General features: G+C 61.5%; 1 protein-coding gene across 11 annotated transcripts; it reads left to right on the top strand.

Moving 5' to 3' along the window:
• The first annotated feature begins 465 nt into the window (after positions 1 to 465).
• Positions 466 to 25873, top strand: WIZ (WIZ zinc finger). Of its 11 annotated transcripts, XM_062179385.1 has the most exons (13): positions 466 to 541; positions 1871 to 2135; positions 6967 to 7039; positions 8607 to 10810; positions 12507 to 12830; positions 16549 to 16719; positions 17607 to 18110; positions 19322 to 19720; positions 20349 to 20900; positions 21984 to 22511; positions 22700 to 23119; positions 23310 to 23505; positions 24300 to 25873. In XM_062179385.1, the coding sequence occupies exons 2-13, from the start codon at positions 1931 to 1933 to the stop codon at positions 24457 to 24459; spliced, it is 5736 nt and encodes a 1911-aa protein (XP_062035369.1). In that variant the 5' UTR covers positions 466 to 541; positions 1871 to 1930; the 3' UTR covers positions 24460 to 25873. The 11 variants fall into 11 exon arrangements, with proteins under 11 accessions (XP_062035369.1, XP_062035370.1, XP_062035371.1 ...); XM_062179386.1 differs by lacking the exon at positions 16549 to 16719; XM_062179387.1 differs by lacking the exon at positions 19322 to 19720 and having other exon boundaries at positions 24300 to 25871.
• The last annotated feature ends 1992 nt before the right edge of the window (positions 25874 to 27865 follow it).

The following is a 27865-nucleotide window of genomic DNA, read 5'->3' as shown; positions in this document are numbered from 1 at the left end:
TGACTGGGGAGAGTCCTCGATGGCTTATGAATCACCTATGCTGGAACTTCTCTGCCCCCTCCCCACTGTTCTGGTGCTAATAGTGAGCTTAGCAATGGAAGAACCATTGGGGTGATGAAAAGCCATTGGGGCCGAAGGGCAAGAGTGTTGTCATGACAACAGAGCCTCGCCCCCTCAACCCCGACTCTCGGTCCAGGCGGGCCCTTTAAGGGTGACCCGCCGGGCCACTCCCAATATGGCGGCGCGCCCGCTGGCCGCCCCCCCCCCGCGGGGTGGCGCGGGGGGGAGGGGGCGCCCCGGACCTCCCCATCATGGCGGCGCGGCGGGGCTGTCGCGCTGAGGTCACGGCGGCGCGCCGGGGGGGCGGGGCGGCGGGGGGAGCGATTTAAAGGGACAATGTCCCCCGAGCGGTGGAGGCGGCGGCGGCTGCGGAGGCCGCGGCACCGGCACCGGGAGCGGCGGCGGCGGTAGCGGCAGCGACGGCCGCACCGAGGAGGGGAGCTCCGAGCCCCGGCGCCCAGCCGGCGGCGCCGCCTCCCTGGTGAGGCCCGGCCCGGCCTGGGGAGCCCGCGGGCGGGGCGGAGCCGGAGCGGGGAGGGGGAGGCCCGGGCCGGGCCGGGCCAGGCGGGACCCCCCGGGGTGGGGGGCGGGGCGGGACCTGTAGGGGCGGGGCCTGGGTGGGGGCGGGGCCGCGCAGGTGGGGGGAGGGGCGGGGGTCTTGGGGCAGGTGTCCCCCCCCCACCTCGGCGCGTCCCGCGGGGTCTCCCGCCCCGAGGTGCACGGGCGGAGGGCACATCTCCCGGACCTTTTCCCCCCTAAGGGGTGCGCCAACGCGGCGCAGCCCCTACCTCTGCGACCCCCGGGGGGCGTCCGGGCGGGAGCCCCCTCCCCACGCTGCCAAAGTGCTCCGAAGTTGCGGTCCCGCCCGTTCCCCGCGGGCAGTGCCCACCCTGTGGGCACCTGCAGGTGCTTCCTCCGGGCCTGGGCAGGGACCCCCGCCAGGACTGCCAGCCCAAGGACGGGCCCCCTGGGAGCCCCCAGGCTCCCGAGGGCAGCGCCTGAAACCAGGCCTGGAGCCCCGGCCCCGCCCCAGTTGCCTGGGCCCGGCCTCCCCACCGTCTCCCCAGGGAGGGCGCCTCATTCCTGCCCTTCACTTTCCGCCGTTACCTTGAAGGTATTTATAGGTGGCGAGGACCACCCCCCCTCCCCAGGGTCCTCATTTCTAAACCAGGAGCCCCACGGTTCCCTTTGGCCCAAGGACTAGAGCAATCTGCTGGTGGGGTGTGTGTTGGGGGGGGGGGGGTCAGAATGGAGAAACCCAGACTGGGTTTGCATGAAAAAGCGAGCGGGTTGAGACTAGGGTCACTTGAGGCTGTGTGTGGGGGTGAAGGGGTTAAAGCTGGAGAACCCTAAGGGCCAGAGGGGTGGGGAAGGGGGGAGGAGTGTGGGAAAAGTGCAGGGTGATTGATTTGGGCAGTGGAAGAGAGGAAAGTGGACCTATAAAGACTGGGGTAGGGGGGAGACTTGTAGGGGCGGTGAGGGGAGGATGTGCATGTGCATGGTGAATGGAGAACAGCTCGGGGGGAGCTCAGCCGCGTGTGGGTACCAGGCAGCGTCCCAGGGAAGTGCTGGGATTGCCGATGGGTGTGTGTGGGGAAACTGAGGCAAGGCGGGATCTGGGTAAAGGGGGAGTGATTGATGGGGTCAGGGCCGTGTGTGTGGGGATGGGGGAGGTGTCAGAACCATTCACTGAGCTTACCTGGACTGGGAGGTCAAGTCAGGCAAGCTGAGTGTCCAGGGTAAGGACTGGGGTTTTGCAAGAAGAGAAACTCAGGCTCTTTCCTAAGCATCTCCCTCTCTCTGCCCCTAGACCCACAATGTCCTGCTGAGCCAGCCCCCGCCACTGAGTGGAGCCAGACAGACAGTACTCATGGAGGGGGCCCTGACAGGTGGTCTGGCCACACCAGATCGTCCCCGAGGCCCCGAGAGACTGCCAGGCCCAGCGCCGCGGGAGGACATCGAGGGTGGGGCCGAGGCCACCGAGGGGGAAGGTGGCATCTTCCGGTCTGCCCGTTACCTACCTGTCACCAAGGAGGGCCCTCGAGACATTCTGGATGGCAGAGGTGGCATTTCTGGTAAGAGCGGGGGGCCCTGTGGCCCCGAGGGTGCATCTGAGCTGGCCCCTGAAATTCAGAGAGAGCCAGGTCACCCAGCCCAGCAGTGGCTGACTTGGAATTCGGATTCCTCTTGAGCCTTGTCTTCTCAAAGTGGCAGGGGCTGCGGGGGGGGGGGGGGCAGGAAACAAGTGCTCTGGGAGCTGGTGATTGGACCAAGGCCACCCAGTGAGTGGCAAGCAGCTGGGACTCAAACCCCAGGTTGGCTTGGCTCCATCTTCTGCGCAGAGCGTCCTCAGGGGGTCCAAGTGGCCACCTCAGCACCCAAGCTCCCTGCCTCAAGGCCAACCTGGTCCTCAGGTACACCTTGCTCCCATCTATCTCCTGGTTGGTATCTTGGGTACCCCAGGTCCTGAATCACAAACCTAAACAGCTTGTGCCCTCTAGTGGCTGGGGAGAGAGTGGGGTGTCAGGGGCGCCTGCCCCACTTCTTTGTGCCTTGGTCTACCCAGCAAAAACGTATCTCACATGGCATCCCTGCTCAAAATCGGTTATTTATGCAGTCAATGCTGAGCACGTGCTGTGTGCCAAGCTGTGTTCTAGGTGCTGGGTTAAACAGCCCATGAACAAATGAAAATCAAAGGCGAGAGCTCCTGCCCTCAAGGGACTGGCATTCCGAAACAGGAGACAATCCAACAGCTAAAATATCCCAGGGGCAGGTGGTGACAGGTGCTGTGAAAGTATTAGGAAGGGAAGAGGGTGGCATCTAAGTGCAACACGGAATGAATGGCATGCAGGGTGGTGGGAACAGCAAGTGCAAAGGGCCTGTGGCAGCGGGGAGGAGCCTCTGGCTACAGAATAAGGAGCTGACGCACCACACCTCTGCCTTCATCGTCTTCTGCTCCAAGACTTTGGTTTGCAATCCACATCGCATCAGGGGTTTCCTCCATGCCAAGCCCTTTGTGTACTCACCTCGTGCCATTCTCTGAGTGGGAAAAGCTTGTGGAGTAGCCCCGAGGATGATTCCATTTCAAGATGGGGAAATTTTGCGACCCCGAGGGGTAATAGAAGCTGCCATGGTCACACAGCCCAGCAGCCACGTGACTCTGACACCCTTCATCTGGAATCCCCACGCCGGTGTCCTGCAGGACACTGGACCTGTCCCCGGCCACCTGCAACACTTACCCTGATCCTCAGAGGCTTACAGAGCAGCTGTCCCTTGGAGCCAGGCACTGGAGCACAGCGGTGACTGTGCGCTCGTGCACATACATACACACACACACACACCATTCCCTTTCTACTATCTGGGACAGAGGACACTGACACGCTACCAGGTCTGGTGTCATAGTGGTGCAGAAAGCTGCTAGCCCAGCCTGGGTGCTCCAGGAGGACAAGGGACAAAGAGCCAGACAGAAGGGAGCAAGGGATATCTAGGCAAGAGACACCCCCACCCCCACCCCCAGTGCACACCACAGCTGCCGCCGCCACCTGCCCTTGTCCGTGCCAACGCCTGAAGGTGCCTGGTGATATGTGTGTCTGGCAGCCAGATGGCAGAATAAAACTCCAGGGGGGCAAAAGGGCTAACCCGGCACCCTGGAAACCTTGGGAAGCCCTTCTTCCAAACCTGAGATTCAGAGAGGCGGCAGGACCTTGTCACAGGTCACACAGCCAGGCCAGGAAGGAGTAGGCATCTTGACTGTGGGAGCCTGGGGTCCTCTTTGGTTCTGAGAAATGGGGTGTTTCTTTTCTCCCTGGCAGATACCCTAGGTCTGGAGGGAGGGGAAGGGCAGATTAGGGGCATTCTGAGTCCTCCCCTCGCCCCCAGGGAGCCAACCAGGTATTAGTGCCAGTGTATCTATCATACAGCCGCAGAATGACGGGGCGCTCTCTCCGGTAGCATGGGGTAGGGCTGGTTTGACTTGGAGTGGGGTCTCTGTCTGGAGGTTGGAGGAAAGCTGGGGCTTGGAACACTGTGTCTCTCTCGCTGTCCTCTAGCCTGCCCCACCTGCCTTCCCTCATGCACCTGCTGTAGGTGTTCTGTAAAGCCTGCAAATCCCAAGAGCCTCTGGGGGGCTACTGGTGTACCCTGAAGCCCAGCCCTCCCTCACCCCAACTCAGCCTTCAGAGGCCCCAGGGACACCCTGGGAGGGCCACCTCACTGCTTGCATCCTCTGCCTCTCTAGCTGGGCCTCCCAGGTGTAGCTAAGGATCAGAGAGGATGATGTCTGGTGTGTGCTTGGCCTTGTGTGGGGGGATAGGGAGCTTAGGGACAAAAAATGCATCATTGCTGGGGATGAAACCAGAGTGTGGAGTGAATGGGAGGGTTCTGAGGCTTCAGGTCCTGTCTTTGGCTTCTGCTTAAACTAGCTCTTGCCCTGTCCCGTCCCCCTGCCCCCACCACCTGGCACCACCCCCAGCACCACCCCCTCCCCTGGCCCTCTACCACTGCTCCTCTGGCTGGAGCATTCTGTGGGTTCTCATTGGCACCCATTACTGGCCCTGCACACAAGAGGAAACCAAGCCTGGGAAACACAAGACCTTTGGGTCACAGCACTGGGCCTTGAACTTGGATCTGCCCAGCTCCAAAGTCTAGATTCTTGGTGGCTCCACAACACCGCCTGGCTTCAAGCTGCTCACGGATGCCCTCGTCTCTACGGCAAGTCCTCCCAGGAGGGACCTCATGTGAAAAGAGCCAATGAGAACCTCCCCCTTCTTGGCACGGCCACTAACCCAAGAACAGCGGTCCACCATGGGACTTCCAGATCCTTCCTCCTCCTCCTCCATCATCGTCATCATCATCCCTGGAGGCCTCCAGGTGTCGTGGACATGGGCCCTGCTTTGGCCTGCTTCCTCCAAAGTTACTAAAAACAGGAGCCTGCGCTGGGAGCCTGCTCAGATAAAGAGGGCAACGCAGCACTGCCACCACCACCCCCACCCCAGCTCCGGCTTGAGAATTCTTAGTGGCAATCATAGAATCATCAAATCTGGGACACCCGGAATCTCAGGAGCAGGACGAACAGGACACCGGGCTCTGCCGGGGCTGGGTACCCAACCAACCGACCACCTTCTCCAGAGAAGTTCGCATCTGTGACTCGCCGGGGACCCTGTTCTTGGGTTCTTGCTCGCAGAGTTGATCGATCAACCAACTCTCACACCCTGCACAGCATCCCCATCTGCCCCACCCCAGTGGCTCTCAAAGCAGGTGGGGGGGGGAGCTGGGGGGTTGTTGATTCTGCTGGCTATTGGACACTGTTAATATCTGCAAAGATTGTCAGTTGTTATCACCATGTGGTGGGGAGGCTGCTCCTCCCATCTGGTGGGTGGAGACTAGAGATGCCACTTAATATCCTACTGCCCACAGGACAGCTCCTCTCCCCCCACAATGGTCTGGTCCCAAATGTCAGGGTTTTTTTTTTGTTTGTTTTGTTTTGTTTTTTTTTAATATGCTTCAGACATTGCAAACCTCCCTGCCTTTGCAGACCCTGTGTAGCAATCACAGCCTCTATAAGACTCAGTGAAAGACAACCCCCCCAGCCAGGGTGATAGCCACCCCATTTTCTGGACACACACACACACCCCTCCCTTCACTCTGCCCCCGACACCCCACCCTGGCCTCATTTTTATTTCTTGATTCCTAAATGGCCAGCTCTCAAATTTGCTTGGGCAAATATGGAATGGTGAGGACAGTGGCAAAAAAGAAAAAAAGAAAACCAGAATTCACCCCAGCAGCAGTCCTCTGTCTCTGTGGATCACCCTCAAGTTGAAGGTGATCCAGCAGTTGCATCTGCTGGGTTCTGGACAGGGCACAAGTTCCCCCGCCCTCCACCTCCCCCCCCCACCCAGTGTGTTAACCTTGGCCCAGACAATTGGCCCGCGCCCCGATTGGCACGCGCTCACCGGCATCAGGCAAGCGCAGCGGGCAGAGTAGATGCAGGCCAGGATTCCTGTGGTCGCTCCAGGTCCAGCCTCTACAGGCGGATAATGGAGAGTTGGCTCTGTCTAGTGAGGTAGGGTGGGGGTCGGGGGGTGGAGGGTCAGTATTCCAGGAGGGGATTAAATTTAGGGCTTAGGGCCTGGAAGGGGGTCCAGAAGGCGGCAGGCACAGCTCAGGCCAACAAGGCTCAGTCACTGCACACGCCAGCCTGGCGAGTATTTTGTGAGTCCTGTGGTGGCACCAGCTGCTGGATGGGCTCCTGTAATGAACAAGGCCAAGCAAGTCGCTGCTCTGAGTGACAAGCAGCCATCCAGAGAGGGAGCCAGGCATCTCCAAGGGGGTGCTGAGAGAAAGAGAGGGAGGGAGAGACAAACCTCACAGGGGTTCCCTTTGGAACAAGTGGCCAGGGAAGGGTGTCCCAGGCAGAGCGAGGAGCACGTGCCAAGGCCCTGAGGCCAGCCAGTGTTAGTTGGCCCACACAGGGGGCTCCACAAGGAAGCCAGGACAGTCAGACAGAGCCAGTGAGGGGCCCAGAGACAGAGGAGGGCGGTTGGACATGCGCTGAGTCTGACCTCACAGGGCCTTGCAGGTGGCAGTTAGCAATCCTGCTCTTCCTGTAGGTAGAATGAGAAGCCCAGGTGAGTCCCTGCTGGGGCTTGACTTCTAAAACCCACCCTGGCTGCCAGGTGTTGGGGGGCTGGTGGGGGGAGGGAAGCAGAAAGCCCAGGGAGCTGGTACTAAGAAACCCCTTTCAGGGTTCAGGAGTGGAGAGAGGCCCAAAGGGCTCTCTGGGATGAGGGATTGTGGGAGCCAGCAGGGCCCTTCCAAGGTGCCCTGGCAGGGTTCCTGGAGCTGGGGTGTGGAGGGCCCCAGCCAGGGGGAACCCCAGCCCCTCAGGGTCTCCCCTCTCTGTTGCAGATGGGCAGCCCCATCCTGGCCTCAGCGAAGCCCTCCCCTGTGCTACCTCGGCCACCCATCGGATCAGCAGCTGGTGAGTGCCATGCTGGCCCTGGCCTCAGGGAGGGCAGGGGGTAAGCTGCAGGTGCCCAGGCCCGAGATAGAGAAACAGAGAGAAAGAAAGTCCCCCTGGGGAGTGAGAGGGGACAGGAGGGAATCAGGAGGCCAGGCAGGAGGAGGTGGCTCCCAGCAGGCCTAGCCCCTTGGCGGGGAGGGGTGGGAGAGGTCTGGAATGAGCACAGTCAACTCTCATTATCTCTGCCAGGAGCAGGGGTGGAGGGGTCCAGGCCTGGAGGTTGGACCCTTTGGAGTCCTGGCTGGTCTCTGCTAGGTGCCTCCCCACCTCCTCCCAACCTTGAAGTGATGCTAGGGCCTTTCTGAGCCTCAGCTTTTTCGTCAGGCATGAAGGAATCCATGAGCTGCGTCTCACAGATGTGAGGATCCAGGGGACAGGAGCTGTATTGGGTAAAAAGCAGGAAGCGATAGCAGGGCTGACGGCCACTCCCTGTGTGATGAAACGGCCTGGTGGGCGCTGGCGTAAAAATGATCATCTTATCAGGATTCACGAGAGCTCTCCATATGAACGGGAGCCGCCGTGCACTAGGCTCTCAGCACAGTCCTGTGAGCATCTTGTTCCCCTGATGGGCCACACAGCCCAGCCCGCTTGTTGGAACCCACATCCCAGGAATCCAACGTCCCCCTCATGCAGGCGAGAGCTTGGAAACAAAAGGAGCGGTAACCAGGAAGAACCATAGTGAGGACTCACTCTGGTCACGGGCAAGTGTCTTCTTCGCTCCGGGTTGTGTTGCCACCATTCCACGTCCCCCTTTGCAAAGGTTGAGGTTGCAAGCCTTTTATTATTTTTTTAAAGCACTTGCCAGCTGGGGGTGAAACTTTCCTTGATTATGGCTGTAAGAAATCTCCTTAGGCTCTGGATAAGGACAAGGAGGGTCTTCAGTTCTTAGGAGTCACCCTTGTTTTTAGGATCAGAAAACTCAGGCCTGGAGGGGTTGCCTCGCCTCCCCTCACCCCCCATCCCCCCCACCTCACAGTCACTGGGGCCAGAGACTGAACAGAGGTGTGTGTGTGTCGGGGGGGGGGGGTGCCTCAACCTCTCCTTGCAAGAGCAAGGGTGCTCTCCTTGGAATTGCTGTGCCACAAAGGTGACATTCACCAAATCTGGGGAGAAGGGGGGACCAAAAGTAACTAAATCGGCCCCAGGATGCAGAAGCAGCCGGGACCACAGGTCAGCCCCTGGAGAGAGATGAGAGTTGACCGTGCCCCCAGACGGGGAGACACTCTGTAGAGCTGGCCCTGGGTATGGTCTCTCTGCACATCACCTCCCCCACCCCCCAGATAATGCACTAGGGCTGGGCTCTATGCACAGGTGCATCCCGGGAGCTGAACCTGGCTCTTGACCCACAGCTTGGGGAGTGTCCAAAGGGACCACCCCCCTCACCCACACAGCCCCTCTGAGGCTGCCTTCTGAGTGGATCTCCGTGGGGTTTTGCTTCAGACTGCCTGAGAGGATCCCACCACCACCCTAGGAAGGCAAACCGAGGCGTGTGGCTAACCTTTCCCCCATTGGCACTTCCTTGCAGCTGCTGGGATGGAGGCAGCCTGGACTTCCGGCCGGGCTCTCCGCCACCCCATCTCCTGGGCCACTTCCCTGAGCCCCCCGATGGCCAGGGGCCCTGGGAACACCCCCTGGCTCAAGAAGCAGGGGAGGGCAACCCCTCTGAGCAGGGGTTCGAGGACTCGGTCATCGTGAGAACCCTGAAACCCCATGCTGAGCTCGAGGGCTCTAGAAGGTTCTTGCACCACCAGGGTGACCCAAAGCTTTTGGAGAAGGCCCACAGGGGCCGCCCCGGGTTTGAATGGCTCAGAGATACCGATGAGCAAAGGGCCCCCAGGGACTCAGAGCTGCATTTGGACCTGCGCCCCCAGCTCCTCCCACCCCTCCCCTCCTTCAGGAGGGTACTGGTGCCGGTGGAGGACACGCCTAAGATGATGGACGTGGCCATGGTGGGCACCACAGAAGACCTGGAGGACCTCGATGGGCTGTCCCAGCGGTCCGAATGGGAACTGCCTGCCTCAGCCTCAGAGGTGGCCACACAGACCTGGACGGTGAACTCAGAGGCATCCGTGGAGCGGCTACAGCCACTGCTGTCCCCTGTCCGGCCAGGGCCCTACCTGTGTGAGCTACTGGAGGATGTGGTCGAGGGGGTGGCCAGCATGGACGAGGGCGAGGACGAGGATGAAGAGCCCACCGTGTTCCCGTGCATCGAATGCAGCATATACTTCAAAGAGAAGGAACACCTCCTAGACCACATGACCCAACACCGCCAGGCCCCGGGCCAGGAGCCTGCCGCCCACGTGGCCCCGCTGGCCTGCGGGGAGTGCGGCTGGGGCTTTGCTGACCCCACGGCCCTGGAGCAGCACCGGCAGCTGCACCAGGCCTCGCGGGAGAAGATCATTGAAGAGATCCAGAAGCTGAAGCAAGTTCCGGGCGATGAGGGCCGCGAGGCGCGGCTGCAGTGCCCAAAGTGTGTGTTTGGCACCAATTCTTCCAGGGCCTTCGTGCAGCACGCCAAGCTGCACGTGCGCGAGTCGCCGGGCCAGCCGGCCAAGGAGTCCCTCCCAGGTGGCAGCCGGCCCGCTAGCCCCAGCCTGGACGCCAGCACCCTTGTGTATCACCCCTACGGAGCCACCCCCGCCTCGGGGCTGAGTGCCTGCGTCGTGTGTGGCTTCCCCGCGCCCAGTGAGAGCCTGCTCAGGGAGCACGTGAGGCTGGCGCACGCCCCTCCCCACTGGGAGGAGGGCAGGGAGGACACCTTTGAGGAGGAAGAGGAGGAGGAGGAGGAGCAGGAGGAACAGGACCCCACCAGCCAGCCAGGCACCAGCCAGGATGCCTACGCCCGCTTCCCCGAGGTTGCTGTGGATTACTTTGGCAAAGCTGAGCCATTCCTAGCCCCCGTGTGGCGGGAGAACCCTGCTGAATACGACCCTGGCCTGGACTTGCGCCCAGACTGCCCGCAGCTGGGCGTGAGGGATTTCCCAACGTCAAAGCCACTGGCGCATGGCTCCAGCCAGAGTCCTTTTGGAAGGCTGGCCTTTCCCTCGCCGCTGGCGTCCACCCCATACTCCCTACAGCTCGGGAGAAGCAAAAGCCTCTGCCCTCAGAGGCTGGGGGACCAGAGGCGCCCGTGGAGCGAAGAGGAGGAAGAAGAGGAAGAGGAGGAAGAGGAGGAGGAGGCTGCAGCGCTGACCTCAGAAATGGATTGTTCCCCCCAAAATGGGCTCTGTCCAGCCCCAGCCACCCCCAGCCTCCTCCCGCAGCCAGCCCTGGAGCTGAAGCGGACTTTCCAAGATGCGCTGCGCACAGCCGAGGCGTCGCGTGCGCAGCAGCAACAGCTCCGAGGGATGGTACCCATCGTCCTGGTGGCAAGGCTGGGGCCGCAGGTGATGGCGGCAGCGGCGGCCCGGGCGCCCCCCAGGCTGCCGCCGGAGGAGCTGGGCCTGGCGGGCGCCCACCCCTTGGACTTCCTGCTCTTGGACGCGCCACTGGGTGACCCCCTGGAGCTGGACACGCTCTTGGAGGGAGACCCGGCCGCGGCACTGAAGCCGGAAGAGCGGAAATGCCCCTACTGCCCCGACCGTTTCCACAATGGCATCGGCTTGGCCAACCACGTGCGGGGCCACCTGAACCGCGTGGGCGTCAGCTACAACGTGCGGCATTTCATCTCCGCCGAGGAGGTGAAAGCCATCGAGCGCAGGTTCTCCTTCCAGAAGAAAAAGAAAAAAGGTAGGGGTGGGAGTGGGGGGACTTCGGTGCAGCACCCACCTCCCTCCAAGGCTCAGGAGCCAGGCAGCTGAGTTCTTCTTAGCTTTTTTTTTTTTTTTCTATTTATTTATTTATGGGGCCAGCATTGTAGCAGAGCAGGTAAAGTCGCAGCAGTGGCATCCCTGTTCTGATCCACTTCTCTGCTAATGGTCTGGGAGAAGCTGCGGAAGATGGCCCAAGTGCTTGGGCCCCTGCCACCCATGTGGGAGACCCAGATGGAATTCCTGGCTCCTGGCTTCCAGCCATCTGGGGAGTGAACCAGCAGATGGAAGATCTCTCTCTCTCTCTTTCTCTCTCTCTCTGTAACTCTGCTTTTCAAATAAATACATAAGTCCCATTTGGAAGGCAGAGTTATAGAAGGAAAGCAGAGAGAGAGAGAGAGAGAGAGAGAGAGAGAGAATCTTCCATTCGCTGGTTCACTCCCCAGGATGGTACTTTCAGCTATCTTCTGTTGCTTTCCCAGGATCTTCATGGTGGGTGAGGGGTGGATCGGAAGTGGAGCAGCCAGGACACATACTGGTGGTCTCATGGGATGTTGGTGTCTCGGGTGATGGCTTACCCTACGGCGCCACAATGCAGGCATTAATAGCTGGGTTCTAAACACACCCACTCTCACTCTTAACCCCTCCCTTACTACCAAGGAGGGTGATGTTGGGGCCTCCTCTGCTGAGAGACCTTTGAGTCAGGGCCAAGGTTACCACTGAAGGTCAGTGCCCTGGCTGTGCCAGCAGCTGGCCCCAAAGGAGAACAGGCAGCAGATCTCTCCCAGGGGAGAATTTAATCCCTTCATTGGACAAATAATTGATCCAGCGAGATCTCCCCTGTCTGGGCGCTGCAGATTCAGCAATGAATGCAAGATTCATTCTTGCTGCCCTGGAATTCAGGTCCAGAGAGACTCTGCCCTCACCCCCAACACACACACACACACACACACACGCCAGCTGGCTTAGAACCCCAGGGACTGCACTGAGGTACACAGATTCCCAGGCAGTGAGATTCTGATCCCAGAGGTCCAGGGGTGGTTGTGATACTGTTAGACCTGGAGCCCACTTGGGGAGATGCTGATATGGTGTGTGTGTGTGTGTGTGTGTGTACGCTCTAGAAGCAGACAACCAGGAAGCCGGGTGGGTGGTCAGGACATTGAGTGGTCCTGGTGGAGTTAGAGGAAGATTAGAAGTCTCTAGGTGCACCTGCAGGAGGTGGGGGGGGGGCATGGAGGGGAGGATATCCAGAGGAGCGTGTGTTAGGTCCTTTTTGTCCATTTCATCCATTGCATATTTAACTGATAGCACCAGGATAAATGCAAGCAAAAGTAGACAAGAGAAAGCTGGTTACCGAATACTCACCGAAATGATCACAAGCCTCCCACTGGAGAATGTGCTTTGGGGGTGGAGTTCCCTGATTTGTCCAGATGTGTGAAGAGGGAAACCCCCCAGGCAGGGGGATGCAGGTGCAGGTGCAGAGAGCCGAGGGGCGGGCAGGCAGGCAGGCAGGCCCTGAGCAGCCAAGGGGAGGTGAACAGTACTGGCCGTGTGAACCTGCAGAGGATAAGAGGCCCTGGGGTCCGGCAGAGGCTGGGACTGGAGAGTCGCCCCTCCCCACTGCTCCCCTCCCCAAGCCAGTCCACATGCCTCTCTCTCTCTCTTTCTCTCTGCAGTGGCGAACTTCGATCCAGGCACCTTCAGCCTGATGCGCTGTGACTTCTGTGGGGCCGGCTTCGACACGCGTGCTGGCCTCTCCAGCCACGCCCGGGCGCACCTGCGCGACTTTGGCATCACCAATTGGGAGCTCACCGTCTCGCCCATCAACATCTTGCAGGAGCTGCTGGCCACCTCAGCCGCTGAGCTGCCCCCCAGCCCCCTGGGCCGGGAGCCTGGCGGGCCCCCAGGCAGCTTCCTGTCCTCTCGTAGACCCCGATTCCCTCTCACGGTGCCCTTCCCGCCCACCTGGGCCGAGGACCCTGGGCCGGCCTACGGAGATGGTAAGAGGAGGGAGTGGGCTGGGGCTGGAGCCCTGGTCCTTCCCTGGAGTTCAGAGGGGATGGTGGTGGGGTGGGTGGGGTCCCTGGGGGTTGGGGGGCAGGGAGCAGCCACTCAGTTTTCCTGAAAGTGTTTTGTGTCCCTTTCCAAAGAACGTTGCCAAATCACACAGCCACCCTTCCACTTAGGGGGTCCTTTGTGGGCCAGGGATCTTCTATGGATATAGTCTCTTCCTGCCCTTCCTAACAAATTTTCACAAGTGCTTACGGAGCTCTCATTAAGAGCCAGAAGTTGAGCTTAGCAACTTCATATGCACGAACACACTGACTTCCTCAACATAACCCTAGAAGGCACTTTTATTATTATCATCATCATCACCATCCCCATTTTACAGATCACAGATTGAGGCACAGAAAGCTAATTAACCTGCCCAGGGTCACACAGCTGGAAGAAGTGGGGTCAGGGTTTTGGAACCCAAAAGGCAGTCTGATAGAACTTTGTGGAATGTGGGAGATGCTGTGGATCTATCTGCGCTGTTCTGGAAGGGGTCCCCACCGGTCACTGGGGGCTGTTGAACACTTGAACCATGGCTGGTCGGAGGCTAGGGGTGAGCCCACTGGACAGCACAAATCTAGGGTCCCAGGACTGTTGCTCCAGCAGTGTGGACAATCCCCTCCCATAACTGTGCGCGGGCTGAGTACTCAGTCTTCAACCTGTTGTTGTTCCATTTGTGGTGGGGGTGGGGGGCTGAAGTCTCTAGGAAGGACCACAGCCCAGGAAGCTGAGTGTCCTTTGCTTTGCCACAGTCGCCCAGCTAGCGGCAGTCTTGGCCTTGTGTCTTGTTCCGTGGTTGTTTCCAGTAAGGAGAGGGGGCTTAAGAGATCAGGGCATAAAACTGTTCTGTGAGGGAGCCTGGGGCGGGGCACCTGCACAGGGAGTGGAAAATCGAGAGACTCTGCAAAACCTGACTTTGCAAGAGCCTTTGACCAGACAGAGAGCTTGAGAACTAGCTGGGCTCCGAGAACCAGAGGATGCCTGGTTAGGAATTGTCTCCGGGGACTGCTTGGGGCTGGAGCTTCTCATTCCTGCAGTTTGCAAGATCCCACGTGGATCTGCACTGCAGGCTCCATCAGAACCCTTGCAGACTACCACTCAGGAGTGTGTAGAAGCGAAGTGGGGGGGGGGCTGCCATAAGCCCCTTCTCTCCCCTGGACAAGGAGGAGAGACCGAACTGGGATGTGACCATGTGACCCACAGCTTCCTGCCTCTGCTGAAGCCTAGGTGTTCAGCTCACCCACTTGAGCTACTTGGAGGCACAGTTGCCTCTGAGGATAGCTAAGGGTGCGCAGGGGGGCAGTTTCTAGCTCCCATCCTGCCCCCTTGACTTCTGTGTTGCCCCAGCAGGGGCCTGAATATGAGACCCACAGTTCCCTACCTGGCACCTGCATCCCAAGGATGGGAGCACACCGTTTTTAGCTAAGATCAGCCCCCAGGTAGTGCTGAGCCGGCCGGCGCAGCCATAGGGTGTGAGGAGTCAGCTTAGGACAGTAGGGGTGTGTGGGGAGGCACTGTCCCTGCCCTGTCCCCGGGGAGGGGGCGCTGTGGCCAGTCTTTAGGCGAACGCCTTCGCCTTCGGGTGTCTCGGCTCTATCCTCAGGCGCCTCCCCTAGAGGGCTGACGGGGGCGGGGCCAGGCTGGGGGCGGGGCAAGTCAGTTTGGCCCCACCCCAGCTGTCAAGGAACAGCTGGGGACAATCAGTTTGGTGTTGGAGAGGGAGAAGCGGGCAGTGTGTTTGAAATGGGTGCCGACCGAGGGGAGGGGAGGGGTCCGCAAGAGTGTGGTGCAGCACCGTCGAGGGATGGCCAGGACGATCTTAGGGGCTCCTCAGGGTTGGGGATCAGCTGTCTTCCAGGATCCTCGATCTGGAGGGAGAGACTTGCAAGACAGAGAATGAATGGGGCAGGGTCCGCGCCGGGGGAGGGGGTGAGGGCTTGGGGGCAGTCCTAGCTCTGCCAGTCGGGGCTCTGGGAAGCTAGATGCTGTCGGGGTGTGGATGCATGCGGCAGGAGGATTCCCATCCTGGACGTCGCGATAGCCGAGGTCCCATCTGGGGCGGCGGTTGGAGGTGGCTCCAGCCGCGACTCCGCCGGTACCGCACAGGCGTTTTCGCTCGTGGCGCTCGGCGCTCGGCAGGCCACCCTGGGCGCGCCCGAGAGGCGGGGCGGAGCGGCTCGGCGGCGGAGGCGTTCGGCGTTCGACTGCTCCCGCCTGGGGCGGCCGCCCCGCGTGCGCCGGAGCCAAGATGGCCGCCTCCACCGCCCAGTGCCGACTGACAAAAGCCGAGAGCAAGGCGGCGGCGGGGCCGCGCGCGGGGGGCGCCCGGGAGCGCGCGCCCACGGGGGCGCCCCCGTCCGGCCCCCCGAGCCCCGGCCCGGTGGCCCTCCCCGCGCCGCCACCGCCGCCGCCGCCGCCGCCCCCGCCGCCGCCGCCGCCGCCGCCGTCGCGGGACGGGCCCAAGGCCGAGCCGGAGCCGGGCCCGGGGCCCGCGCCCCCGCCGGGTAAGAGCCCGCGCCCGGGAGGGTGGGGGGAGGGGAAGTCGGTGTCCCGCCTGCCCGTGCCGCCGCCGTCGCCCCCGGCGCCCGCCGTCCAGTCTCGGGGATTCCCTCCCCTAGGCCGTCCAGGGGCACGGGCTCCTGGGCGCCTGTCGCCGCTTGCAGGGTCCCCGGGCCCAGAAGCACTGCGCCGCCGCTCCGCGACGCCCTCGTACTGCCTGACAGATGTCCCTGTCGCCTGGGAGCCCCCGGGAGGGTCCCAGGCCGCGACCGCGGTCCCTGAGGCGCGGAGACCCACTTGGGCCGGGCCCCTCTGACAGATGCGCCCACCCGACCCCGCGACTTTTGACGAAGTCCTCGGTGGCGCTGCGCCCTAGGGTCCCCTGGCCTGTCCTGCCCTGTCCCTGGCTCTAGAGGACTCACACTGAGCAGGGGACCTGCCTGGCCCATCCGCCTGCCCCGTGCCTCTCTCCTACCTCCCAAGGCCCCAACTCCACACATAGTTGCTTCCTGCTCTGAGCTGTCGCCATTCTCTCTCAACTTGGAGGCTCAAGCAGGCCTCCCGGGCTCCTTTCTTCCGAGCGATTCGGCCAAAATCCAGCCTTGCTCCTCCTCTGGCCACGACACCCGTCACCCGCGATGGGTGTCACCATCACTTCGCAGGAAGTTCTTTGGTTCCCACTCTTCCTGTCCACTGTTGGTCCAGGCTAGAGGGCCTCGCTTTAGCGTTGTGGCCAGTCCTAGCCCCAGGGTGGCTGGCTGGTGGCACTTTCTCACAAGGCCAAAGCTGACAAGGAGCCACCCGCCTCCGCATCCCCCACATTGCCTTTCGGGGATCCTGACCCTGGCTGCCTTTTTGGGGTTCCCCTTCTGACCTCTACCCCCCACCTCCACCCTCTGGCCTGACAGGTGTTGCCTCCCTTTCAAGTTCTGTCCCAAGAGATGTTTAGTCTGAGGTCCCCACCACGAGAGGCTCAGCTCAGGTTTGCGCTGCGTCCCCTCGCCCGTGTGTCCGTGCTGTCAGTGGGGCCGCAGCCTTCATGGAATAGGAGCTGTTCCCAGAGTGAGCGCAGGCCCCCAGGATGGAGGAAGAAGGGCTGCCCCCTGCGGGTAGACAGGCTGACCGCCACCTGGGCTCAGCCTGTGTCCCCCAACCCCCACCCTGCAGGCCTGGGTTCTGAGGAAAACGCCATGGTGGCCGTGGACTTGGGGTCCCCCCCACTCCCTAAGAAGAGCCTGCCTGTCACTGGGGCCTTGGAACAGGTGGCCAGTCGGCTGAGCAGCAAAGTGGCTGCAGAGGCTTCTCACGGCAGCAAGCAGGAGCTGCCAGACCTCAAGGGTGAGTGGCCCAGGTGGCAGGCGGGGGTGCTGGCCGGGCTGGTCCCAATCAGAGGGGAGCACTTGGGCCTGGTGGGTTCGTGTGGGGCCCCCAGGTTGGCCATGGCTCCCTGCAGGCACCAAGGCGACACATGTCTTTTGCTCTTGAGCTTCCAGAGCACACGTGGCCCCCCTAGCTGGGTGAGGGCGGGGCGTCCAGAGAGGCCGTGGGGTTTCTGGTACAGACCCAGTTCCTTTGCCAACTCTGACCCTCCTCAGCTGCACAGTGTCTTCGCATGCCACCGATTCCTCTGTGTGTGTCGTCGTTGAGTAGTCTTGGGCCCTGGGCTAGAGCCCAGGTGTGTGAGAGGACAGACATCCCTGGTCTTGCACTTGTGTGTGTGTGTGTATGGGGGGAGGGGCAGTCCTTGAAGCTTGGGGACCAGCGAGGCAGAGACGCAGTCAGGGCTAGGAGCTCTACAGAAGAGGGTGCAGGGTCCCGCTGAGGCTGTGTCTGGGGTCTGTGGGGCTGAGCCCAGGTGACCCTCGCTTGGTGGAGCATGTGGCTGGCAGGTCGGTGTTGGGCAAATGCAGTGCTTTGGGGCTCTGAAGGGGCATCCCCACTGGCTAGGCCACACATGGCCTCGGCCTCCAGCTGTGTGCCCTTGGGCGTAACTCTTCCCCTCTCTGAGCCTCAGTTCCCTTGCTTGCAAACCACACAGGCCCATCCCTGCCTCCTTAGAATCCTTGTAAGAATGGGTAGTGGGGGGTGGAGGGTGGAACTTGACAGAGGCAAAACACTTTCATGGAACTTGGCTGAGTGGGGCCCTCAGGGAGAGGAGAAGTGGGCGAGCTGGGCCCACAGGCCTCACAGCCTGCCCCCACCCCGGCCCCCGTCTCGCCTTCCAGCTCAGAGCCTGACCACTTGCGAGGTCTGCGGCGCCTGCTTCGAGACCCGCAAGGGCCTGTCCAGCCACGCGCGCTCGCACCTGCGGCAGCTGGGGGTGGCGGAGTCTGAGAGCAGCGGTGCCCCCATCGACCTCCTCTACGAGCTTGTGAAGCAGAAGGGTCTGCCTGACGCCCCCCTTGGGCTGCCCCCAAGCCTGGCTAAGAAGTCCAGCTCACCAAAGGAGGTGGTCTCCGGGGGCCCCCGGCCCGGCCTGCTCACCCTGGCCAAGCCTCTGGATGCCCCTGCCATCCACAAAGCCGTCAAGTCACCTCCTGGCTTCTCAGCCAAGGGCCTGGCTCATCCACCCGGCTCTCCGCTCCTCAAGAAGGCGCCGCTGGCCCTGGTGGGCTCCCCTACCCCCAAGAATCCTGAGGACAAGAGCCCCCAGCTGTCCCTGAGCCCCCGGCCGGCCTCCCCAAAGGCGCAGTGGCCCCAGTCCGATGACGAAGGGCCCCTGAACCTCAGTGAGTGTGGGTCCAGGGAACCAAGGGAGGTCCCAGTGCTGGGAGGGTGGGAGCCTCTGGTCGGGCTCTAGGGCCCAGGGTAGGGGCAGAGGGGGACTTGCAGCCCCCACATCTTGGGTTGGCTGGGTCAGGCATCGGTGGTTGAGGCGCTCGCTTGTGTATGATCTTTTGTCTCCCTCACCCCGTTCTCCACCCCCCACCCCCCGCCCCGGAGGCTTGGCTATGGCTGCTGAGTCCTGCCAGGGTCATTCTCAGCACTGGGCCTCCTCTGGGCCCAAGGGTTAGGGGCCTGACTTCCCCGGTGGGAGCTCGGAGCATCATGGGTCTTGCAGATAGTCAAGGGGGGGACAGGAGATTCCCCCTGGGCGGCCCAGTTTTCATGGGAGGCGCCTCCCCCTCTGTCAGTGCCCAGGGGTAGAGGCCCAGCCGATAGAGGCGGGGGAGCAGTGAGCGAGGGAACATCAGGGTGTCCCTTGGGAGCGGAGGCTGTAGTTTGTGGGCTTTAGTGTCTGGGGGCGACCCCACCCCACCCCCACCCACTGGGGTCTGGCCTCCTGCCGGTGGCATCTCACGTTGCCTTGGGAACCGCTTCCCCTGAATCTGCTCCAGGGGCCTAACAGGTGTGCTCCTGGCTAGACGAGGAGCATTCCAGAAAGTTCATGGGAATCGTGTATTATGAATCAGCTGTGCATGGACTTCACCATCCTTTGCACCAGAATACGCTTAACCTTGTCACTCCAATTTTTTGCACACTTTTTGAAGTGCCCTCATAGGGTGCTTGGCATCAGGTGGGAACCCCTGCTCTGCACCCCCTCTCTGTCCACCACAGCTCCCTTGGCAAGGGTCCCAAGGCTGGAGGGAGGGGTCCCTGTCCTATGCCCCCCGTATGTCCCCTGTGGCTCCTGTGGCAAGGGCGCCGTGCGAGAAGGTCCCAGGAGCATCAGGGTTTGAACTTGGTCGCCGCCTGTCCGCTCTGTCATATCCTCCAGCTCTTCAGTACTCGCCTTGATGCCAGAGGGCAAGGCTGGGGAACAGGACCTCCAAATAATTCCTGTGGCATGGAACCTTGGACTCCAAAGTGCCTGGGCAGCTGGAAAGAAAACAAAAAAAAAGCAATCACACGAGACCCTCCTGCCTCAGTCCTCTAAAAGGCCGGCCAAGGTGGCGGCCGTGAAACTGCCCCCTCCCCTCCCTGTGTTTTGTCTCCGCAGCTTTAGATAGTGACGGGGGCAGAGAGCTGGACTGCCAGCTGTGCGGTGCCTGGTTTGAGACCCGCAAGGGCCTGTCCAGCCACGCCCGTGCCCACCTGCGCCACCTGGGCGTCAGCGATCCGGACGCCAAGGGATCCCCCATAGACGTGCTCCACGGGCTCATCAGGAGGGACGGCGTCCGGCTCCGCCTCCCACTCGGGCACGGTGCCCCAGGCCAGCTGGGGCAGCCGCCTCCCACCTCTTCGGCCCTCTCCTTGCTCCCCTCCCTACCGCCGGCCAAGAAGGCCAAGCTGAAGGCCGTGGGTATGGCCAGCCCCTGGGGGAAGCAGGACCTCTCGGCCGCCACAGCCGCCGGCATTTTCTGGGCCTCTGATGTGGAGCCGTCTCTTCTCAACCTCTGTAGGTTCTCGCTTCAGCCGTCCTCTCCTCCCCATGGGCCCTGGAGCCCCTCCTGGGGGAGGGGAGGGTCGCAGCCCCCTCCGGACTCTCTCCCTGCCCAGGCAGGGAGGAGACAGGCCCTTGGCAGTGACAGTTCTATCCAAGAGAGCTCGTTGGCAGGGGGCCGGGTCTGCTCGGCCCTTTCTCTTGGTCTTCCACCCCCTCCATGACTGTGACCCTGGTCTCTGAATCAGGGTCGAAGGCAGAGATTATGCCTCAAGGTGTGGCAGGCACCACAGCTGCCCCTGGTCGGGAGGCCCCGGGGCACCTAGGCCACCGCCTCCTGCCCTCCCCATCCTCCCTGGGACCCGCAGAGCTGTGGAGTTCTTGATTCCCTCCTCCTGCACCAGATCCGAGGGCCGTGCGTGCGTGCGTGTTCTCTCTGGAGCCTCCCACCTCGCTTCTGCCCCCCTCCCCCCACCCCACTCCTCAGCTCCCTCACTCACACCTGCTCTCCACCACCACCTTCACCTGTGGGCACATCGCTGCCCCCCCCCCCCCCCCCCCCAGCCATCCAGGACACTTCCTTGCAGGCGAACACACCAGCAGTGCCCACGACACTAACTGCCGCTCTCTCCTCTTGCCGCAGCCTCCGGCCCTGAGCCAGCGCGGGACATCCGCTGCGAGTTCTGCGGTGAGTTCTTTGAGAACCGCAAGGGCCTGTCCAGCCACGCGCGCTCCCACCTGCGGCAGATGGGCGTGACCGAGTGGTACGTCAATGGCTCGCCCATCGACACGCTGCGGGAGATCCTGAAGAGACGGACCCAGTCCCGGCCTGGCGGACCCCCCAACCCGCCGGGGCCCAGCCCGAAAGCCTTGGCCAAGGTGGTGGGCAGCGGAGGTCCTGGCAGTTCTCTGGAAGCCCGCAGCCCCTCGGACCTTCACCTCTCGCCCCTGGCCAAGAAGTTGCCACCGCCACCAGGCAGCCCTCTGGGCCACTCACCAACTGCCTCTCCTCCTCCCACGGCCCGGAAGATGTTCCCAGGCCTGGCCACACCCTCCCTGCCCAAGAAGCTGAAGCCTGAACAAATGCGGGTGGAGATCAAGCGGGAGATGCTGCCAGGGACCCTTCATGGGGAGCCGCACCCCTCTGAGAGTCCCTGGGGGGCACCGCGGGAAGACCTGACACCCCTGAACCTGTGTAAGTGTGATCTTGTGGCAGGGCAGGGAGAGCAGCCGGAGGGGTCTCTTCCCTGCCTCCCCTTGCAGGTATCCAGAACACCCAGGGTTGAAATGGAAGGGAGGCTGCACAGCTCCAGGGAACACAGGAGCCTACTGCTATCCTGAATACATGGGCTCCGGTCGCCAAGCTGCTGCTTGGTTCTGTTAACACAGGGAAAGCAGAATTCTGTCATTTTGGTAGTAGGAAAAAGGAAAAAGTTTCTGTCTCTTGCACCATCATCAGTTGATTGGTAGTGGCTGCTTCCTGGATTCCTGGAGAGAAAGACAGCAGGGATCCATTTGTGATGTCTGCCATGGCAGGAGTATAGGATCAGGTGATGGATGTCTAAGCTGTGTCTTTTTGATATTCCTGATAATTAAGTGCTCAGCATTTAGCATCAAGTGGAAGTCAAGATTGTTTTCCCTCTGTAATCTAGCAGTGTGAGACTGCAGACAAGTCTGCTCCTTTGGAAGGTGGAGATCAGCAGAGTCCCCTGTCCATTTTGGTTTTCCTGAGAGTTAAGTGGGACGCAGCACTTGGCTCGGTGCCTGGTTACAGAGAACCCCATACGTGGCCATGGTCATGTCACTGTCACTTGCTTCCCTGTTATGGCGTCACTGTGCCCATTCTGCCCAGGTGGATTGAGTGCCTACTGTGTGCCCAGCAGGTAGGGGCGGCCTGGGCTGCGCCTGAGAGCTTGTGTGTGCTGTCTGCTGGCCCTGTGCCCCAGGCTCTGAGCTGTGCCTACTTTAGACTCTCCCAGGAAGCCCTGGGGCCTGGAGGCTTTCATCTCCCAGTTTGCACATGAGGGAAACTGGCTTGGACAGGGGAAGTGGCTCGTCCAGCGTTATCACATGGGGAGAAGCCAGAGAGGCGGCTGGCCAGATGTGCATACGAGGGCCCCGGAGGCCCGCGTGAGGGAGCGGGTCGCTGGGGTGGCAGGGGCATGGACAGAGGCAGGCAGGCAGGCAGCCGGCATTGGTAGGAGCCCCGAGCTTGGAGGCTTCCTGTCCGCAGCCGCCGCCTCCTTCTCCTCTGCCCCCCACCCTGGACCCTCTGCAGCGTCCCGGGCCGAGCCGGCGCGCGACATCCGCTGCGAGTTCTGCGGTGAGTTCTTCGAGAACCGTAAGGGCCTGTCGAGCCACGCGCGCTCCCACCTGCGGCAGATGGGCGTGACCGAGTGGTCTGTGAACGGCTCGCCCATCGACACGCTGCGGGAGATCCTGAAGAAGAAGTCCAAGCCGTGCCTCATCAAGAAGGAGCCGCCAGCCGGAGACCTGGCCCCTGCCTTGGTCGAGGATGGGGCCCCCACGGCAGCCCCGGGCAGCCTGCAGTCCCCATTGCCGCTGTCGCCCCTGGCTGGCCGGCCAGGCAAACCAGGAGCTGGGCCAGCTCAGATTCCCCGTGAGCTCAGCCTGACACCCATCACTGGGGCCAAGCCCTCAGCTACCAGCTACCTGGGCTCAGTGGCAGCCAAGCGGCCGCTGCAGGAGGACCGCCTCCTCCCCGCAGAGGTCAAGGCCAAGACCTACATCCAGACTGAACTGCCCTTCAAGGCAAAGACCCTCCACGAGAAGGCCTCCCACTCCTGTAAGCAGCGGGTGGCAGGGTCCTGGGAGGGCTGGGCAGTGCCTCGAGTGTGCACACTGACCCCAGGTGGGGTCCCCCACATCGAGGTCCCCGGCGGGAGGCGGGATTGGCTCAGCTTGTGGCAGAGCCATCTGAGTGCACCTGCCCTCCCTGGGGCCGTGGCTCAGCAGCACCCCCTCCGCCTGCAGCCACCGAGGCCTGCTGCGAGCTGTGTGGCCTTTACTTTGAAAACCGCAAAGCCCTGGCCAGCCATGCGCGGGCGCACCTGCGGCAGTTCGGGGTGACGGAATGGTGCGTGAACGGCTCGCCCATTGAGACGCTGAGCGAGTGGATCAAGCACCGGCCGCAGAAGGTGGGCGCCTACCGCAGCTACATCCAGGGCGGCCGTCCCTTCACCAAGAAGTTCCGCAGTGCCGGCCACGGCCGCGACAGCGACCAGCGGCCGCCCCTGGGGCTGGCCCCCGGGGGCCTGGCCGTGGTCAGCCGCGGCGTCGGCGGGGAGCCGGGGCCCGAGGCCAGCCGGGCGGCCGACAGTGGCGAGCGGCCTCTGGCAGCCGGCCCGCCGGGCACCGTGAAAGCCGAGGAACGCCAGCGGCAGAACATCAGTAGTGAGTTCTGGTGCGGGAGGGAAGCAGGCAAGGGGCTGGGGGCGCCCCGCCCACGCGCGTCCCCAGGCCCCCCACCCCACCCCACCCCACCCCCCCCCCCCCGCGCTGCGCAGTCCCCATGCTCACGGAAGGCTGGGAGATGCCAGGGCCCTGGTGGCCCTGCTCATCCACATCCCCGTACCTTCCTTAGAGTTTGAGCGCCGACAAGCCCGGCCTCCAGATGCCTCGGCCGCCCGAGGGGGCGAGGAGGCCCATGACCGGCCACCGAAGTTAGAGGAGGCGCGGCAGCCCCCGCCCCGCGTGCGGCCGGTCCCCTCCCTGGTGCCTCGGCCCCCCCAGACATCACTCGTCAAGTTCGTCGGCAACATCTACACCCTCAAGTGCAGGTACGCTGTCCCCCGGGCCCCGGGGAGACCTCGCAGCTGGGCCTTGGCCACCTGGAGACTTGGAAGGGGACTTGGGGCACAGACTGAGGGCTCCTCCCACAAGGCGGTGCCTCAGAGCATCATGCTGATGCCCTGAGCTTCAGCCATCAGGTTCCTGGGTTTAAACCCTGGCCCTGGCATTTACTTGGCTGCTCTGGGCCTCAGGCTCCCCAGCATTCAGACATTGGATAACAAATCCACCTAATGAATTTTTTGAGAACCAAGCTTAATATTTATAAAGCACATGGCACTGTGCCCCCGCCCAAAAGTTAAGCCCTCACCAAGAGCCTGATGAAGAAAAATAGAGGTTAATTCTTACCAAAGTGCCACGAGTACATCAGAGATGAGGAAACTGGGACTCTGGAGATGTGAGATGACTTGCCTTGGGCCACTCAGGAGCTCTGGGCTCCAGGCCCTCGGGCTCTGAGGCTGCACTTGACGCTGCGGGGCCTGGTGAGCTGGGCAGGATCTGCTCCTCTGTGCCCCTGCAGCTCAGATCCCGCAGTCAGCGTGGAGGTGCCTGGGAAGTGACATGGCCTTTACCCAGCACCAGCTGCCTCCCAGGAGACCTGCCATGACCCTGTGCTGGGGGGCGGGGGCTGTGCATACACAAAACACGTGGCTTCTGGGCGCCGCTTCCCTCAAGCTTGCGGTTCTGAGTGGCATCTCGGAGTGCCCAGGGCTACAGGCAAAGCCATGCTTCCACCTCTCCTCACGGCATTGGCCGCTCCACCCCCCTCTCTTCCCCCACACAGGTTCTGTGAAGTGGAATTCCAGGGCCCTCTCTCCATCCAGGAAGAGTGGGTGCGGCACTTACAGCGGCACATCCTGGAGATGAATTTCTCCAAAGCGGACCCCCCGTCTGAGGAGCCTCAGGCTCTGCAGGCACAGACAGCGGCGGCACAGGCGCCCTAACACAGAAGCATTCCAGAGCCCGTCTTGTGCCACCTCTGTCTGCTCTCCCTCCTCCGTGTCCTCTTCCCTATCCTTCCTCTTTCTTTTCCGTTTCCAAAGGAGCAAGCCAAAACCTCAAACCGGTGCCCCTCGGGGGCCGGGCACACTACAGCCAGGGCACCGGGAGCCAGCCAGCCAGCCAGCCAGCCGCCCTTCCCCCAAGCCTGAGGACTCTGGGGCCACAGGGTGTTGTCCTCCAGCCCACGCCCACCTGGCCCAGCAGGGGCAGCAGCCAGGTCTGGCAGGCAGGCAGGGCTGTGCCTGCCACCCGTGGCCCTTTGCAAAGACCCCAAAGACCCCTGTTTCTGGTTCCCTCTTGGCCCCCCTGAATATCCTCTCACCCACACGCACATGGCAAACCCACACGCACACGCACCTCGTGAGACCTGGGACCTGCCCCAGCCCCCCAGTTCCCGAGTTGAACGACCACATCATGCCACGGTGCTTGCTCAGGGGAAGCCACGCTCCCTCTGTGGCCCACCGGGGCCTGGGAGCCCCCGCTGAGCCCACGATGCCACGGAAATCCTTGTTGGCTGCCCCCTGAGAGGGGCCCTCCCAGCTGGGGAGAGCTCAGAGCTGACAGCTGCCTCCTGCCCTTGAGGACTCCGGGGCGCCCAGGAGGGTGGGGTGGGGGGTGGGAACTTCCTCCCCTCCTCCTGCCCCCCCTTTCCCCCTTTTCACTGTTGCTTTCTATGTATAGCTCCCTAGACCTCTCACTTTTTTAAAAACGCGTTTTGTGTAGAGAATAAGGAACGTGGATCTTTTTATTTTGCAATCCCGGGCCAACTAGAAACTGGGAGCTGATTGACCTTTTAACTTTTTCCAGTGGCCACATTTTGGTTATCGATGTACCTAGAAGTATGTAAATTAGATTAAATTTCTCTTCTGGAAACGCCCTGGGGGCAGGCGGCCAGCGTGTGTTTTTCTGTCGAGTGGACAGCTGGCACTGGCTGGCGGTCGGGGCTGGGGACGGAGGCTGCCTCTTCCACCCGGAGAGCCTTGGGTTTCCCCCGTTGGCCGCCAAAGCTGACCAAACACAGCTGGGGAGGTGCCCTGGCTGGTGGGCAGCTCTGGCTAGGTGGCCAAAGTCTGGCTGCCAGGCTGGGACAGGAGCCAGGAGGGAGAGTCTGGAGAGGCTAGAGGGGCTTCCCTGGCAGGGTGTGAGGGACCCGCGGCAACAGTGGGAGGGAGAAGGGCGCAGCTGCTGGGAGTGTGGGAGCCCAGTGGGGGAGGGGAGCTGGCACTCCCAGGACATATGACTGCCATGGAGACACGTGCACCCTGACCCCGAGTGACATGAAGGGGTTGGGGGGCAGGGAAGGAGGAGCCATCGAGTCCTCTGCTGTGGTGTTTATTTGCTCGCTCTGCAAAGGTTTATTGAACATTTCTGAGATTTTTTAAAGAGATGCTGTTGGCCGCTCCTTCTTGTGGTTTCTCAGCTCATCGTTTTCATGCAGCAGCCAAGTGCTGGAAAGTGGAAATGACCTCATGGGGTGTGGAGCGCAGGGGCTGCCTCCCTGCTGGGGCAGGAGGGGTTAACAGGCTGCACCAGCACCCGCCCCCCCAGGGTGGTCTGGGCCCTCAGGCTGGGCTTCTGTGCCTAGGGGGTCAGGACAGAACAGCTTACCTGCTGGCAGAAGGCAGCTGCAGCACCTCCACGCCACACGCATGTTCCCGGGCTTAGGAAGCAGAGGACATCTCGTGGGGATGGGTGCATCCTCCAAACTTTTTTATACGATCAGTTTTTACAATCTGAGTTATACAGGCTGGGTGGGAAGCAAATGTTCAGGTAGTACAAGAGTTGACACAAGTAATGTGCGAAGCCCCTTGCCTACCCACTGTCATACACCGATGGCTGCGTGGGTGTCCCGCCAGGAGTCACCCATGGCTCTGACCACAGTGGGACCTTCTCCTGAGGTTTGCAAGTGCAGGCCCAGCGAGACCACCCATCTGTCTCAGAGGCGACGCAGGTGGGAGGGTCGTCCATGGAACCAACATCCATTCAGGGCGTGGCAGGTGCTCTGAAGGAAGCTGCAGGGTCCAGGAGGGTCGTGCCAGGGAGGCGGGCTGCACAGAGAGTGACAGGGAGATGCACCCCAAAGCCAGGATTCAGGTCAGAGGTCTTTGCTCCAGGAGGCACCTGCCCAAGTCCCCTTCTGGAGGGAGTCTGAGTAACACCTGTTGTCACTGAGTTCCACCTTGGCTAAAGAAGAGCCACGACAAGTCTCTCAGAACCCTTTATCCCTGAATTGTGGCAAAGCCCATCCTGGCCAGCAAATCATTCAATCCCTTGTTTTTCTCTGAAGGACATGGACTTTGCATAATGTCATGATCTCACCTAAAGATGGATACCCCTCAGAGTCGGCAGTGGGAGCAGGCATTGTGGGGCGGCGGGTTAAGCCACCGCTTGGGACACCTGGGTCCCACATCCGAGTGGGTGGGATCCAGTCCCACCTCTGCTTCTGACCCAGGTTCCTGTCAATGAGCCTGGGAGGCAGCAGATGCTGGCACAAGTGCTTGGATCCCTGCCACTCATGTGGGAGACCTGGATGGAGTTCTGGGCTCCTGGCTTCAGCCTGGCCCAGCTCTGCGTGGTGTAGATATTTAGGATGTGTATCAGCAGATGGAAAGACCCCTCTCTCATCTCTCTCTCACTCTGCCTTTCAAATAAATACATTTTAAAAACTAAAAAACTAAAAGGTCAACAACAGCATACAAAAAAAAAAAAAAAAAAAAACAACAACACCTAATTGTACATCGTGGGACACAGTATTATTTTCAGTGTCTGCACCTCCTCAAATCATCTAAAACCTTAGGAGATGCCCCGGCAGCCTCTGAGATGATGCACAATAAAAGTGGACTTACTACTTACATAATACGAACACGGTATGCACATACGGCAAGTGCATTTCCGTTATTTAGTGATTAATAAAACGACATTACTTCGTGCACCTGGCCCTGGGCGGATTTCTTTGTCTCTGTTATCTCATGTAATGTTTGAACACGCTGAACAGCTGCTCTGGCGCTTAATTTTAATTTTCTCATTCCAACATGGCTTGGAGCTGAAGGCCAGGGGAATGAAGAGACTGAGCCCAAGTTTGCACAGCACCTCCGTGTCAGAGCTGGGTTTCCAGACGGCACGGGAGACCCGGCTCCCTCGGGTCTCCACTGCACAGGCTCGCCTCCGTCCCACCCCGACCAGCCGCGTTTGAGCCTCGGGCCTTCCCGTAGGGCACAACTCCGCCCCCTCGAACTCCACAGGACGCCCCCTCCCCGCCGGCTCGGTTCGGCCAATCAACGCGGGCTTGGGATAACGGGAGGCGGGGACCCCATGAGATTGGCAGCGTCTTCAATCAGTAGAATCGGG

The sequence above is a fragment of the Lepus europaeus genome, chromosome 20 (assembly GCF_033115175.1).
Source record: "Lepus europaeus isolate LE1 chromosome 20, mLepTim1.pri, whole genome shotgun sequence".
NCBI classification, from domain to species: domain Eukaryota; kingdom Metazoa; phylum Chordata; class Mammalia; order Lagomorpha; family Leporidae; genus Lepus; species Lepus europaeus.
This window is presented reverse-complemented; position numbering and strand designations above follow the sequence as displayed.